The following is a 17,631-nucleotide window of genomic DNA, read 5'->3' as shown; positions in this document are numbered from 1 at the left end:
CAAACTTGTCCTTCTCTGTGTCCCTGTCCTTCGTTTCACCCCCTCGTCTCCTTTCTTCCTCTGCAGATTGAAGACATTGTCACTCGTATCCAGGACGAGACGGAGGGTATTCCCATCAGAACTGTCAAAAGCTTCATGACCAAAATCCCCAGCGTTGTCACAGGTAAGACACAAAGACAGGAGCGTGGGACATCAGAGGCACAAAAGGGACCACTGTTGTCCGACCCATGTCTGAGTCCAAGTCCTGATTTTCACAACAAGGACTCGAGGGACTCTGACGGGGACAGAACCTGCAGTCTGCAGAAATTAACTGTAGCAGTGCATCTGTAATTTGAGGTTATGTTCTGAGACTTTGGAGGAATTCTGAAACCCTTAGAGCCTCATTATTCAACTTTACACTTACTCGTTCTGTTAGGTGAGAGGAGAATTAATAATCTTTGGTGTTAGTACAGATTAAAGTCATTTAAAAACGACCTGTTATTCAGTGAGTTTTAAAGGTACTGTTCAGCAGATTTAATTACCGCCGCTTTGCTAAGCTAACTGACAAATGGCCGTGGCCTTTTTATTGACCGGGCAGAGATGGTATATTGATCTGCTCTAAAGCCACTGTAACTGTGAAACTATTTGTTCTGTGAAATCCTGAAGTCATATATGTGTGAGGCACTTGTGTTCAGTTCCACCATCGTCTATTTTATCTGCTTCAGCTGATCGTCTGAGCACAGATGGTGGGTTTGTGAGAACGTTTCCTCAAGCAAATGTCCAGAACATCATGTTTAACGAGTGTTATGGTCACCCAATGACTTTCCCCATCGAATAAAGTGTCATAAAGTATGAATTTTCATGTTGAATTGAAGGGATTGTTCACTGCTTGGCCCCAAAAAAGTCACATAATCTAATATTTCTGATCAGTGTTATGATCTGGGTTTGCTTCACTTGGTCAGATATAGATTCAGCTTAAACAGCTGAGGTCACCTGACGAGCTAAGCATACTCAAAGACCAGGCTTTGGGGTGAACACGTGCAGTTATCAAGCATAAATAAATGAGTAAATACTCTTTTCTCATGTCTCAATAAATGTAATGGGCCTGCATGATAAAAAATGAATTCAATCTTACATTGAATGCTTGATTTTGATAGGGAATAGGAATAGGAAATTGTATTTTGTTACTGAAATACATTAAGTCTATACTATACCTACTATACATTTCAGATCACGACAGTAAAAGTCACTTTTCTTATTCTCATTCTGGTCTTTGGTCAAAAATGACCAAGTTGATGTAACTGATTTGAATTTCCCCGGAAATCTGGTGCTCTTAAGTCTAGAAAAGGTGCATCAGTTAAAAAACAACAATAATGTGGTAATTATAGAGTGGAAAATGTATGGAAATAAGTCCAGATCATGGTCTCCATGTGTTTTGTTATGGCTGCTGCAGAGGATCACTAGATGATTGCAGAACAGCCGGAGGACGACACACGATTTAATGTTATGGAGAGAAAGTTTAAGTGTGTGAAACAGATTGAGTAATGTTGTCCTCCGGCGGTCAAAGTGCCCTTAAGCAAGGCGGTCAGAACCTCTGACTGTCTCAGTATACACATATCGTCTGCTCTGTCAGGGTCAGTGTGTGGGTACATGAACCGATGAATGTTTGTTGATGAATAAACATTTTGAATATAAAAAAACTTTAATCTTTATCACTTAGTGGACGTCGACAGGTATGGATGGGTAAGTTAGCCGCCTCGTCCTCCGGCTGCAGTCGTTTCATTTGATCAGCTAAATCACTTTAAGAGGCCGCAGCCACAGAGGGCGGCTTTGACACGCCCCGCGCAAATCATGGAAGCAAAGGAAGGCCATTATCATTCTTCTGTTGTTGTTTTTTTCTTCACTCCTTGCACTTATGGAAAATGCATTACCCCCACTATGCCATAAGCAGAGCATATCAATAAACACAATTACTACAGTGGCGGATGGATGTGTGGAGCAGCAGCTGAGTGCCGAGGGCCAGGAAACTAATGAATGATAGAGAATTAAACACTACCTCCTCTGGGACTCTGAGAGAAAGCAGAAGGGAAGCCAAGATAGTATTAAACTCTTTAGATTCACCGCAAATACACAAGAAATATGCTTTTTGGAAAGTTTATCTATTGCAGTCATTACAACTACAATGTCAATCCGTTCCTAAGTGCTGCTGGCATCACAAATCTTATTTTGGCTCATTATTTCAATTTGAGGAAAGAGCTTGATCTGTTAAAAAGTAGAAAACATGTCAACAAGATGAATCACATTGTGCACATTTTACACATTTTGGCAAGACTGTGTATTTTTATTTGGTCTTGTTATTTCCAGCTCAGCTCCTAAAATACACTATGTACAAACATAGTGTTACACTCGCATTAGGTGCAAAAATGTCCCATTCAAACTGTAATTTATTTGTAATCTGACTTCCATTAAAGCATAATACATGCATTTTATTGCCTGGCTGTCAATCTAGGCTTTAGCCTTGGAATTGATGATTTTTTCTACTCTCCACATTTTGGCCGTATTCGGCATATGGAGAAAAATAATGCTATTTTCACTAGATGGCACTGTCACAAGTGTTGCCGCTAATTATTGACATATCCCAGACTGTAGTAATTCAACACAAAGTTATTTTACTTTGCATGCAGTATATTGAAAATAATTCATATTTTCTGTTTTTATCTCTGGTGTCATAATTCAAAGGGTTAAAATCTTTAAATGTGAATTTGTGTTTGATATCAACAACTAGGTCAAATGTTGGTGAGTATAAATTCAGCTCAATACAATTAGAATTTATAATAATATATAATCATATTTATAACTTGCTTTTAAAAAGCACATTTTTTTTGTCTTTAGTGGTACGAGTGTGACTAAAATTAGTTACCTTGTACTTCATCTAAACTCTAAATCCATAGAAATGTTATTTATTTCTCTTAAGAGAAACATGTCCGCTTTAAATCTCAAGGCAAAGGAAGGAAATATCCAGTACTACTAGTTAGCCAGTGTGTTGCCTTTTTATTTTTTATTTTATTATGAGTATTTGTCACTGAAGGATCATTATTTGCCATTTGCTCTGTGCTCTGCTGCCCAAACTCTCCCCATAAAATGTGACACTGGAACCAAATGAGACAACAATTTCCATGATCCCATGCTGCTTTTTGATTTCATGAAACAAGATATTTTGTTATCGTTTTGACCTCAAGTGGCAGAAATCACATACTGTGAGTTTAACGGGGGAAAAAACACTGAAAAAGACAAACTTATTACACTGCAGTTCAAAAATAATGTATATTTGTGCAGCTTTAAAACTCACTGTCTCTTTCAGGTGCAGACATTGTCCAGTGGCTGATGAAGAACCTGTGCATTGAAGATCCAGGTAATAAAAATAATGTAGCTTGCCTTTGTTTAAAGGCCAGTTAACAATCAATTGAACATGTGTGCCTAATAAAGTGGCTGGTGTGCGCTGGGTTACGTCATAGAACAAACAGAATATTTTTCTTCATCTCTTTATTGACTGATCAGACAGATACGAGTAAACCAGTGTGTTTTACCAAAGTAGGTCATAACCTTCTTTGCATAGGAGATGACATAAGATAAGTCCTTTAGTCCTTTATTAGTTCCGCAGTCACAGCAGCAAAGACAGGAAAGATAAAGGGTTATAAATAATAAACTTTGAATTTTTTATAGAATTTGTACATTTATATTGCACTTATGTTGTTTTGTCTGTCTATATTTAAGCAGTATATCGAGTATTAAAGCAGTATTCTGACTCCAGAAGGAAATTATGGTGATACCGATCCAGATTCAGAAGTTCTTCAGGGCTGCAGTGGTTAATCGATCATTCATAAATTACCAGACAATTTTTTTGATAAATAATTAAATTGTTGATGTGGTATTTTTGTCTCTGTTCTGTTTTTTAACTTCCAAAATATATGAATATTTTCACAGTTTTGTTTCAAAAAAATCATTAAAGCTGTATGATTATGGTTTGTGGATAAAACAGTGGGAGACAGTTTTTTATTGTTAGTACAGGAGCCCACGGCACTGAGTCAGCAATTGAGTCATCCTGTATGTTCCAGTCAATCCAGAAACCTATAGCTGATTTAAAACAACAATGACACAACAACAGGCTTATCTGTGATCTATAACTGTAAGAAAATGGCAATGTTTTATATTTGGCAGCTTATATAAACTCTCATATTCACGTCATTGCATACTCACATACAGTACAGTAGGATGCTGCGTCACAGATGATCTCTGCAGTGCTGAGGAACCTGCTATGACCTGTGCTTCATCTTCTGTTGCTTTCATAGCCGAAGCCATGCACATCGGGAGTCTCATCGCAGCTCAGGGCTACTTCTTCCCCATCTCTGACCACATTCTCTCCCTCAAAGACGATGGCACCTTCTACCGCTTTCAGGTGAGACTGCATACGTCATGTTGTCATGTATAAATCTGGGATCTCAAAGTCAAATGACCTCGGGGGCCACTGTTTGGTCAGTAGGGGAGAAAAATACAGCAAAATAATAATATTTATGATGATATTTCACCTCGTTTTAAAATAAAAGTGTGTGTTTTGATATGGAATAAGTAGTTTACAATATGAATTTGTTTATGAAGCAAAATGTATCTATATAACAAAACATACAGGAATAAATCATTATAACTTTTTAACTTTCAATTGTACGGAAGAGTATTAGGGCACCATGTAAATAATAAATAAAACAGCATGAATTCTGAGATTAAAGTCAGCATTCTGAGAAAAAAAGTCCAATTCTAAAATTAATCTGAGATTAAAGTCAGAATTAGGGCCATATGTAGAGAAAAAAACCCAAACAGAATTCTGACTTTAATCTAAGATAATTCTCAGTATTCTGCCTTTTTTCTTTACATGTGGCCGTAAATCTGATTTTAATCTCAGAATTCTGAGAAAATTCAGATATCTGACTTTAATCTCAGATTAATCTCAGAATTCTGACTTTTTTTTTTATATATTTCTTGTGTTAATCTGAAAGTTTAGTGCGTTGATTTAACTTCATAGTTATAGGTTTACAGTTACATGTAATGTGTTTACAAACCCGAAATAGATAATTGGCAATTTGTTGAACTCCTCTCAGGTCACCTGATACTAGGCTGAGTATCTCATGTTTCCAGGAAGCCCAGTAGAGTACATTGATTCAGATTGAAACAGATTGAAACAGTAATGTATACAATGTACATATATATATGTATGTATATATATATATGTATATATATGTATATATGTATGTATATATATATATACATATATATGTATGTGTGTGTATATATATATATATATATATATATGTATATGTATATATGTGTGTATATGTATATGTGTGTGTGTGTGTGTGTGTGTGTATATATATATATGTATGTATGTATATATATGTATATATATATATATATGTATATATGTATATATATATGTATATATGTATATATATATATATGTATATATATATATGTATGTATATATATATATATATATATATATATATATATATATATATATATATATATATATATATATATATATACTTTATCTTCAGAGGCAAATGGAATAATGTTCAAAGGAGGCATGGTAGTATGCATGTTTTGAGGTGAAAATTCAACATCTGATAATATTTAAACATTTATTCTAAGTCTGTAATAAGCCTGAGATGGACAGGAGGAATTTTCCAAAAAAAAGCAGGACAGCAGAAGATAATGTTGTTGTAAAATTGTCCATTGAGTATAAATGGGAGACTAAAGTAGTAGTACGCAAGGCACTCCAGTGTAGGAAAATATGAAAATGCTTTAATAAAAATATTTGAATATACATATATATGTGAATTAATGAAGGACTTTTATAATTTTCTAGAAAAATAATTGAAAATGTCCTTTTAAATCCTTTAAAAATCCTTAAATATAAATTAAACTTCAAACATTTGATTGGTTTAATAAGGGATTTTTATTTATTTATTTTTCTACATCTGAGTGCCTTGGATGCCTTATTTTGCACTGTAATTGTAATCCATATATGATTTACTTCTGAACAATACATTCCCTTTCATTTTGAGTAAACTCGAACTGTCCCTTTATATTATTCCTAAATCTTCACAAGAAACCCTTTATAAATCACTTGTTCAATCAGTGAATTACACACCAGTCTTGATCTTGATGACAAAAGGTGGCGTCGTCCACTGCCCTCACATCATCCTCAGTGCTATGTCGGCTTCCTGGGACGCCATTAAAAATGAATGGCGATCTGTTAAAATATTCATCAAGCGAGTTGAGTGAGGCACATTTGGGTCCGAGCTGAGTGGGCGCGCACAAAAAAAACCCAGAAGAATAAGAGACAAATGAGACATTTGACTCCCTCTCCTCTGCTCATGGATAAAACAGTGGCGTTGAAGTCAAGGATTAATTATGTCAGACCACTTTTTAATCCTGAATTTCCTCATTAAAGAGAGGAAACAGTGCTCTTTTTTTTTTAGATTCCTCAGTGGGGAAGTGTGCAGCAGCGCACACACGCGGGGAGCTTACAATGATCTCCAGTCTTGTTAGAGGACTGTGTCTCGACCAGAGCCAGAGAGGGAGTTTAATTAATCCAGATGGCACCGTGCACGTTCATGTGCTCTGACCTTAAGGTGCTTGTCCTTCAAAGTAAAGTGGAAGAGAAGAAGAAGAGGAGGAGGAGGAGGAGGAGGAAGGAGGAGGAAGGAGGAAGACTGTTTGTCAGAGCAGAAAATATCCATAAAGATAATCACAGGTTCTTAAACGTCAATAAACATTTTCCTGAGGAGTAAATGGCGAGTTTCTCCAATAGAAACAAATGATGTTCCCATTAAGAGCAAAATAGATGAATGATGGCACATGTTTGAAGACACCAGTGTAATTAACAGCTACTATCGGGAGATGGCTTTAAAAATATGGAAAAAAAATGGAGGTTTTCTACATTTGAATACCTTATTTTTCACGGTAATTTATACTTCATGGAATAAACTGAGAATTCAGAATAAAATTTGATTTATTTTTCATGTCGATAATCATGACTGGCAGACTTGGCTAACGTTTTTTCACATTACAGTATGTTCCCATTTAGAGCTACTATCAGGTGAATTTTGGGGTTTTTCCTACATGTAAATGCCTTATTTTTCATTGTAATTTATGCTTCTTGGACTAAACGGACAATTTAGAATGCAATTTACGTCGATAATATAATAAAAAGTTAATAAATTAGCATTTAGCTCAAAGCTGCTGTTTTGTTTAAATGCAGCACTCGCACAGAAAATAGCTGTAGGCTCGTATATCATAATTTTTTTTAAATTATGTTTTGAAATTCAGAGGAAAATGGATGACTTATGGCACATGTTTGAACACACCAATGTGATTGATGAATACTATCAGGAGATGGCAGTTAAAAATTGGGTTTAGCACCATTAAAAAGGTAAAATTTGAGGTTTTTCAACATGGGAATGCCTTATTTTTCACTGGAATTCATGGAATAAACTGAGAATTTAGACACCAATAAGTTGGTAAATTAACTGGAAGCTGCTAACAATCGCACAGAATATTGTTGTAGACCCATCTATCATCATTTTGGATGAATTATGGCACATTAGTAGAAAGCAGTGTGATTGACAGCTACTGTATTTTTAGGTTATATCTGTGAATTTCTGGCTTTAAAATCAGTATACATTTGAAGATTATTTAGTAATTTGAAAACTTATGTCCATTTCTCATATGGTTTCAATGAGCACTACTTAAGTATAAAACCAAATGCAGTAGTAATTCAGTCAAATAAAAAGTAATAATTACAGTATGCTCACGTTCCGATGCTCTGACCTTAATGTTCTCTTCCTTTAACGTAAAATGGAAGAGAAAAAAAGAAAGAAGGACAGAAAAGTTGCATAAAGATAATAATAATCACAGGTTTATTAGCATTTAATGGCAAATTAGTTGCAAAACAAAGAGAAGGGAAATCAAACCAAATATCTCTCCTAATTGAAACAGCTCAGTGTGGTTTTAAAACTATAATTCAAGGCCATGTGAGGCAGAATATTTATATAAAAGCATGTGTTCTTTGGCTGCCGACGTTATTATCATTATTATTATTGTTGACTCTGGAGCTTTTTCAGCTCTGTCTCGTTGTGTTGTGTTGTTTTTCGCTGCTCCTCTGCATCGCCCCAGGACGCCTCTTTACTGCTCAGAGACTTTTATGCGTCAACTACTCTGAATCCATTCAGTCATGATCATAAAAAAAGAAAAGAAAATGGTGTTGATTGCTCACATAGCAGCGCACGGCAGCAATCATGAGCACCGCTGTGTCCAAGAAAGAAAGGTCAACGGCATCATTACGCTCTTGTTGGAAAAGTTTTGAAAACTGCTTATGTTTAAATCTCATTCTCATTATTTCTACGTCTTTGTAACGGAACATTATGCAGCTGTTTGTGAACAGGACATACTGTAAAAATCACCTTTTGTCCTCTTTCTTCTCCTCGCCAGGCACCGTATTTCTGGCCATCTCACTGCTGGGAGCCTGAAAACACTGATTACGGTGAGGACTCTTTTATGACCTGTTTAAAGGCGACATCGAATGCTTGTATCGCACATATATGTTAGTTATGGAGGTCTACTTACATATATTAACTTGTTTTCATGGTTAAAAACCTCCTAGTCGCTGCAAACGAGCCGATCAAAATATCTCCTCACTGACGCTCTCGTCAGCCGCGCTGTTTCAGACCAAAACCGCACCCCCAGAACGTGGACTGTGTTGTGATTGGCCAGTCAACGAGAGCTTTCCCACTGTCCTGTGATTGGCCAGGTACCTGGAAGTGACGTAATTGTTAGGCCAGCTCTCAGATACACAGCTCCCCCTCTGGCACGGTGGATGCTCTGCATCTCAGCAGCTACAACGAGAGTAGTTCTTCTTCTTCTGTGGTTGAATGTACGCAACCGGATGTGCCCGGACTAGTGCCCGCACCAGCAGGCGCTACGGTGGTGACAGGAGTGGTGAGGTTTTCTGATGACGACATCAACCTACGGAAGTGCCGATCCGCTTCGCAGAGCCCAGGAAAACAATACAACACTATTTTCTCAGCAGTGGCTGAACTGTTGTTCTGAAACTTTAGGGTTTCATAAACGAGGTCATGACGCAGATACACACACAAACGCAGCGTTAATTGGAGCTTCCGGTCTATGTTGCCTTTAAGTTGAAGCCAAGAATGTAAGGCGGAAGTAGCAGTTAACCACAAGGGGGCGACACTTCTGGCTGCAAAAAGAACTTGTTAATGGTTTCAATGGCGAGTTTCTGGTTATCTTCAACAGCACATGATATAATTATGTTCCCATTTAGTTGAAAGATAGATTAATTATGGCACATATTATTAGACACCACTGTTTTAGGTGACAGCTACTTTTAGGTGATTTCTGTGAATTTCTTTAAAAACAGTAAAAAGATGAAATTTGAGGTTTCAGAACAGGAGCTTCTCCTGTTCTGAGCTTCGTCAAAAACTATTTCCATTTCTCATACATTATATGGTTTTAATGAGCAGTGCTCAAGTATAAAACCAAATTTAGTACAGTAGTGTAAGAAACTGTGTTGCAAAAGCTATTGATTTATTTCAGTGACGCAGTAATTCAATTTAACAAAATTCCTACCACTTGAGACTTAAAATGTAACTGTAACAGTTATTTTTTCTCGGTGCATTGATTCCTATTTAAAGGATTGTTTAACAGAGAACAAAAATCAACAAAATTACAAATTAAGTTACTATCAGTCATAATGTGTTGGATTTACTCCTCATTCAGTTGAACATTTGTTGTTTTGGTACATTATTAGTTTATTTTTCATGTGACGTCACCCAACAAAACAGAATATAGAGCTAAAGATTACTCAGATGTGCAGTCCAATACTAAAATACACAAATCAGTTTTAAGAGAAATGTAATTTAGGGCACTGTACAGCAGTTGTCTCAAACATGCGGCTTATGGGACACTTGCGGCCCCCCAATCAATTTCATGTGGCCCTCCAGTTAATATCATCGTCATTTTGCATCACATACTTTTATTTATTGTGAACATTTATTGTTCCATATCAAGAGAGACACTTTTATTTTGAAATTCTATGAAATATCACGTAAAACCAATTTTTGTCAACGTAAGTATGCGATGTTATGATGTAAGTCCTCAAAAAACTTGAACTAAACTAAAAACAGGCGAAATTTTCCTTCAAAACAAACACACACTGAAGACAACACACTGTGCTACACTGATTACAAGAATCTAAAACAGAAACTCAGGAAAAGTGTGTGAATGCAGGTAAACGGCAGCAGATACACGTGTGACAGGTCGCTCACCACAGAAACTCTCCATGGTTTTCAGTTTAAACTGATAATATAATATAGACTTAATATAATATATAGGCACCACTTCTGCTCCCAAAACAGCCGTTTGAGAAAGATGTTAACCTTCATTATCTTCACTGAGCAACAGCTAATTAATTTGAAGGAAAATGTTTACTTGTGTGTAGCCATAACTGTAAGTGAATATTTATAGCAGATTAACTCACAACTCCCACGATGTTCGTCCCTCATACAGAAATAATAACTTTATACAGCCCAATTAAACTGTGTGTGTTACTGTGGTTCATGCACAGATTCAATATCGAGAGAGACCACGAGGTGAAGCTATGCTACAATGGCGACCAATTAATTATCTCATGACATATAAGGTTGGATCCATGTTTTGGTTTGAATGAGACCTACACTGACATTTAACTTGTGGACATTAACTAGCCATATGGTTCATATTTGACATTATTTGTACAAAAACATAGTTAAACTTCATGTAATCACGTCATTATGCATTTATATGTTTCAGTACATTTAAAATATTAAATAATAATGTTATCAAGGCCTAACTTTTCACATTACAAATATGGATATAGAACCACATGTGGCTCTAGAGCCGCAGGTTGCAGACCCCTAAGCTAGTGACATGTCATAATCAAGTTCCAGTGCACATTTAGAATTGAAAAGTAAATACAACACAGAACATAATGACCACATTTTAGAGGAAGCTGAGCTTCCCTTGCCGTCTTACAGAAATCCCCTCTGACATCTCGATGTTTAAAAGATTGTAAACTTCAGCCCCTTTACCACCCATGGTCCCAGCTCGCCTCGCCTCGCCATGGTGCGGTTTAGGTTGGCTTTCCACTACAAAAATAGTCCCTACTCAATGTGTGCGGAGTCATCCCCGCACGGCTGCATGAAACTGCCGCGACATTGTTTTACACGTGACACACACGCACACAAACGAGTGGCTAGTGACTTGTAAATCAATTGTTTTCACTGTAAATGAATCATTAGAATCAGTTCATTTGTAGTACTTCGTCCACCGGAAGCACAGACTCCGTCTGACACAGTCTCTGGACTGAAATAGAGTGGCAGAATTAAATACACCAGATTCCGCTGTTAAATATTGATATTCTAGACTTTTCCCTGGTAATTGTTGGTAGATGAATGCACGCTTTTAGGATTGTTAAGTCTTTTTAAATGATCTACAGTTCGGCACTGTTCGGCTTGATTCTTGTCTCGGACGTCTCTTCCTGTGACAACTTGTCCCCTCCGCTGTGGAGAGAGAAAAAGGACAAGTCAGAATTAGTCAGTCATTCCACTTCAAGTCCTTCATCATCTTGTCACAGAAGCAGCCACGGCTTCTTCACACTCCACTTCACCTCTCCACCCTCCGCCTCATCCGTATTAAGCAGCAGAGGTGGACAAGAGCCATTTACTGTGAGGCAGGAGAGGCAGGTAGAAGACGGGGCCGAGAGAGAGATGCACGGATGAGTGGGTGAAACGAAGGGAAGGGAGGGGAGAGCCGTGTAAACTGATAAGACCTGATGACTCAAACCTCTCCATCTCTCTCCCTCTTTCCCTGTAGCGATCTATCTGTGCAAGCGCACCATGCAGAACAAGACGAGGCTGGAGCTGGCAGATTATGAGGCGGTGAGCACTTGACTGTTCCTCTCAGCTGTTTCCTCTTTGTATTGATCTGTCTGTGTGTGTGTGTGTGTGTGGAGTATGGGGCACAAAGTCACAACTCCTCAAAGGTCAGACTTGTGCGCGTGTGAGATTATATTTACAGAGCTGAGCCGACCCGATCTTTACAACCACAGAGGAAATTAAGATGATTTAGTGTCAGTGTTGTTTTGTTTTGATCATAACAAATCTCTGTCTGGTCCTCTCACAGGAGAACCTCGCCAGGCTGCAGAGAGCCTTTGCCAGGAAGTGGGAGTTTATCTACATGCAGGCCGAGGCCCAGGTCAAGTAAGTGTGTGCGCCGATGTGTTTCCATGGCAACACATCGAGCTACAACGAACACAGTAATGCAGCGATGTCGCTCGCACCCGAGGTATAAAGAAAAGTGTAATCTCAACATCTTGCGAGCCGTGCTGATAAGACTCCATTAACCCTCCTGTAATGTAGTTTCTTATAACGTCTGCTGCTCAGTGATACCGAGCGAGATCACATGATAATTCCCCCCTTTTTTTTATATAACCCAGAAGTCATAGATCGAATAGAATACATGCAGAGAATGAAGGAAATATGGATTCACTTCACTTAGCCTTGATTTAAACACAGCAAAACAAAGGAAAACATGTTAGCACTTATGATGTGCAACTTTGGAAATGGGACTTACTTACTGCTGAATTTTGTTCCCACTAACAGCGTAACAACATGCACTATGGTCACCAACCGTTCCGTAAAATACAGATATGTTCCAGACGTGAACAGATATGAAACACACGATTTTTCCTTATTTTTGGGAATCAAGTCAGTGCAAATGACAGCAAAATGACAGATTAGTCCACTAATGAAGATTCTGTGATTTGAATGAGGGGGAAAATTAAAGGCCCTCTATTAAATTTTCTGTGAATACCTGTGTGTCGTACAGTAGCAAAGGAGACGCAACGAGATGTTAAGGTAAAATGGTGACACGTGAGGAGCAGGAGGATACTGTACAGGTGGGAAAAGAAAGAATGTACGCGAGGGATAACGACTACAGAATAGCGTCTGTTGTCGCGTTTTCTCGGTTGGGAATGGCACAGTCGATGATCTCACTTTTTTGTTTCTTTTGCCGGGATTTCCGACCCTTTTTTGAAATGTCTCTCACTCTTGACTGATCTCGTCCACAGGATCGACAGGAAAAAGGATAAAACGGAGAGGAAGATCCTGGACAGCCAGGAGAGAGCCTTCTGGGACGTCCACAGACCCGTGGTAAGATGAAGTCCCAGTACTGCATATTACGTGAATAATCACATCATATGTTCATTATTAGAATCCCTAAAATGCCAGAAAATGTTGATCTGTGTTTCTTTATATCCACCGTAAAACTTAAGCCTTGGCAGACTCTATAGAGCTGACCCAGCTCCTGATATTAATATTTAAGGCTTATTCTGGTGACAACCACTGATTGTACCCTTTTTTCACATATTGGACCTTTAAATCAAGTTCTAATACAAGGTGAAAGGATTTTTTTTTCTGTGGTTGGTTGTAATTTCTTTTGTGAATTGGAGCTGCTATGGCTAAAATAAATAAAAGTTTAAAAAATACACAAGTTTGAGACAAAGTATTTATTTTTCTTTAATGATATTTAGTTTACTGTCATAGAGGAGCAAATAAACTGGAAAATATAAGGAAAGGGAAAAAATACTTTGAATGATTTACTGATTAATCTGTTTTTTTGGCAGCCCTTCTGTAAAATGCTGACTTGCTATAAAATAATACATAAATTAACCAGTGTTTTATTTTTTTTTATTTTTAGCCTGGATGTGTTAACACTACAGAGATGGACATCAGAAAATGTAGACGCATGAAGAACCCTCACAGAGTGAAGAAGGTATGAGCGGGAATGAAGACAACAAATAAGTTTTTTGATAAATAAATAAAATACCAGTTATCCAGGTATCATTTCAGAACAAATTCAATAAGAGATCCAAGTCACCTTACTTGTCTTTAATGTCCAAATGTCATAGTCAATGGTGTTAAAAATACAACAGAATTTCACACTACTCACATTGGGAAGATCATTATTTCACAGTGTGGAGACACACACACACACACACACACACACACACACACACACACAGTGAAATAATGAGGTTCAAGTAAAGTTTTTTTCTTAATTGGTAAAATATATCGTAATTTCTCTCCTCTTCATCGTTGTTTTCTTGCCTCGATGACACTGCAAAGAAAAATAATCACAATAAGCGCACACATACTTCTGCGCTCCATTAACTCTCCTCCTCCTCCTCTTCCTCCTCATATATCACGGTGAAATGATGCAGTCGGTGTACGGCTTAGCGGAGGAGGGAACGCAGACTCAGAGCCCCGTGCACACGCCTTCACACCACTGCAGGAAAGGCACGAAGGAGGACGTCGAGAAAGAGGTGAAAAACGGTTCAAAAACGACAAAATAATCACCATAAATGTTAGACTTTGGCAGAGAATCATTGTAAAAAATAATCAGTTAGGTAAACTTGAAGCATGGCTCTAAAGAGTTAAGAGTTTATTCATAGATGATGATGATGATGTTGACAACAGTCGCGCTTGGCTTTGGCACAAGCTGTACACACAAAGGTCAAGTGTCTGGTGATGATTGTGATGATGATGATGACGGTGGCTGCTTGATGAGTGTAAAGCCTGTTCATGTCTTCACGGGGGTCAGGGTGAAAGATTAAAGGGGGAGGGACTGGTCAACAGGGAAAGAATTAGTGTAGTAACAATAAAAACAAAAAAAGATTCCCTCTATTACCCCAAAAAGAGAAAAAAAAAATACACATATACATGTATTTCACTTGAAATTCCTCAAAATATGTACCATAATGTATTTGTCGTACAACAAAAACACTGAACAGAATAGAGAAAAAAAATGCAACAAAGACATTTATTATAACAGTTACCCTCATCACAAACATGTTTATACATTATTTGGCCAGTGTTATTACCATTAAATCATTAAAATTATAACAATTTAGTGTCTGAAAAATGTAATAAACATGTTCTTTATAATATAAAAAACTGAATTTGAATTTGGAAACAACTTTAAACTGAGTGGACCCCAACTCAGTTTAAAGTTATAGTAACTTATTTCTGTATTTTTTAAAAGTAATATATTTATTTTGCATAAAAAAAAACTTGTATTGTGAACTTTGCATCGGTCCATACCAACACACTTTTATTTTGAAATTCTGAGAAAACCACCAATCCTAAACAGTTGCTTTTTCCCAAAAAGTTTTTTTTTATTTGACCGGGCCCCCTACTGGCCACACTGAGAGCCCTTTTTAGAGTAAGATCTTCTGCAAATGTATTCTATTTTTAAAAATCACATTTTATTTTATTTTGTTTTGGTTGCTAAATTCTTTGGAGAGAAGGATACATGTACTTTTTGTCATTCAAAATGGTTTGCTCTCTTTTCTTTATGTTGAAGAAAGATGAACTATTGTCTGATCACAGACCATAGTTTTTCTGATTCTAATGTTTAAACAGCAGCAATAACAAAGTCTGAAATTCACTTTGATATTTTTTATTTTAATTCCATACTCTGATATTTTATTGTGTTTTGTTTTTATTTTATGTTTTCTGTTGTCTCCCGTTTTAGATCGTATTCCTGAACACGCAGCTCGACCGCCACTGTCTGAAGATGTCAAAGGTCGCTGACAGGTACAGGAAGTTCACTTTTCTTTCTCTTTTATCTATGGCTATAGATTTACTGCACATCCCGAGGAGAATGTCTTACTTTTGTCCTTTTGAGAAGCATTGTTTAGATATTTCCTTGTGAGGTGAGGAGACGTGAAGTAGTGAAACTGGCAGGGACTGTTTACATTAGAGCGCATTCATTTGTTAATTAAAATATCGATATTTGCCGGTGTGTCGATCGTATTGCACGAGGACAATATATCACCAAATTGATATTTTGACCCACTCTTACTGAATATAATAACATCCCATGTTATTACGCCTCTACCTGATGTTTTAATGAAGGAACACCTTGTGTTTTGTCAGATTTTTTGGTGTTTTTATAATATCAGCGCATTTACACACTCACATGTTCCTGCTTCATGTCTGACACACGTCAGACGTCTGCCTCCCTCCCTTACAGTCCGCACGGCCATTCCTCTCTCAGCGGAGCAGGAGAGACTGATTGCTTTGCTCCGCGACCCTTTGACCTCCCGTCGTCACGCTCTGGAGCTAAGTTTAATTGGTGCTTCACAGAGCGGAAAAAAAGATCGCACCATTGACCCCCGAAAACCTTGCAAAAAAAAGAGCCAACAATGACATTACGACATGAAATATGTTGCTCGGTAACTTTGAAGACGACGACGCAACCATGAATTTGTTTTGAAATCGCATCACATCTAATAAATAAATAATAATGAATAAAATACAGCGTAATTTCATCAGTTATGAGCTCATATTTTTTGTTTTTAAAAATCAAGTTATATATAATTAGTTATTTCTGTCTATTTTTGTGATTTATATAAAATCTTTACATCACAGATTACTGTAGGGATGCACTGATACTATTTGTAATGTAGGAAAGAAGCCACACTCTGCTGTGACACTTGTAATTGTTTCCCTGCTGCTGATGCACTTTCTGCTTCACTGCGTCTCTCAGCTCTGAGCTTTAGTGACTTAGATTAAAACAGACGAGGAACAAACTAAACCAAGATTCTATTTCTCTCAAGTCATGTTTCCAGCTCAACAAAGACAATTTTGATCTCACTTAAAGGGTTAAAAATATTCTCTAACCCTAACCTTCTTCTCCTCCTCTCCCTGTGTGTGTGTGTGTGTGTGTGTGTCAGTCTGATTAGCTACACAGAGCAGTACATGGACTACGACCCATTTGTGACAGCACCAGAACCACCAAATCCCTGGACCAGCGATGACCCCTCCTTATGGGATGTGGAGTTCAGGTAACAACACAAACAACATTTGATTTCTTTTACTCTCTCCTCCTAGATTATTTTTGAGTATTTGTTTGGTCCATAAAATGTCAGAAAATGTAGAAAGACCAAAGTACTCAAAAGTAAATTTTTCAATCAGATTGAATTTGTGAAATTTGGAAAGTTCAAAGTTCCCTTGGCTTGTTCTACAAAAGATATCGCTAATGAAATATCATCAACACATAGAGAAAAAGAAATATTGCATTTTGTAAAGCCTGAATGTGACAAAAGTTGTGTGTTATTCCCATAGCAATTTACCAAAAGTGTGCCGGAATATGACATAACTGCCTTACTTAAACTATGTGCTTTTAAGCACTTTCTTGTGGCTGCAAAATGTCTGCTATGCTCCTTTAGCATGATATTTCAGAAACATCTCATTACCTTGGTGTTGATATAAAGTGAATGAGTTTCAGACTGATATCAGTATCTGTGGGAATTCAAGGTCTCTCACTAATTAAAACACAATAAATGATTCAGTTTTATGTTGGTTTTACTTCATTATTTCACTAAAATCCCCTTAGTTTGAAGATCTGCTGGGAAAGATTTATATAAGACACTTAAAGAATGTTTTAATTTAACAAAGAAAAATTCTCTTTGGTTGT

At 37.2% G+C, this 17,631-nt stretch overlaps 1 protein-coding gene across 1 annotated transcript in view; it reads left to right on the top strand.

The window, feature by feature from the left end:
• Positions 1-17,003, top strand: part of rgs6 (regulator of G protein signaling 6) — a 72,364-nt gene extending 55,361 nt beyond the window's left edge. The window contains exons 3-13 of the mRNA XM_044049814.1: positions 67-163; positions 3,341-3,391; positions 4,329-4,435; positions 8,527-8,578; positions 11,965-12,029; positions 12,274-12,350; positions 13,220-13,301; positions 13,849-13,923; positions 14,372-14,473; positions 15,685-15,746; positions 16,889-17,003. Coding sequence (XP_043905749.1) covers positions 67-163; positions 3,341-3,391; positions 4,329-4,435; positions 8,527-8,578; positions 11,965-12,029; positions 12,274-12,350; positions 13,220-13,301; positions 13,849-13,923; positions 14,372-14,473; positions 15,685-15,746; positions 16,889-17,003 — 885 coding nt within the window. The remainder of the gene's footprint in view (positions 1-66; positions 164-3,340; positions 3,392-4,328; positions 4,436-8,526; positions 8,579-11,964; positions 12,030-12,273; positions 12,351-13,219; positions 13,302-13,848; positions 13,924-14,371; positions 14,474-15,684; positions 15,747-16,888) is intronic.
• The last annotated feature ends 628 nt before the right edge of the window (positions 17,004-17,631 follow it).

Source organism: Solea senegalensis, linkage group LG17 (assembly GCF_019176455.1).
Source record: "Solea senegalensis isolate Sse05_10M linkage group LG17, IFAPA_SoseM_1, whole genome shotgun sequence".
Lineage (NCBI taxonomy): Eukaryota > Metazoa > Chordata > Actinopteri > Pleuronectiformes > Soleidae > Solea > Solea senegalensis.
Note: the sequence above shows the minus strand (reverse complement) of the source record. Positions and strands in the feature narration are given on the sequence as shown.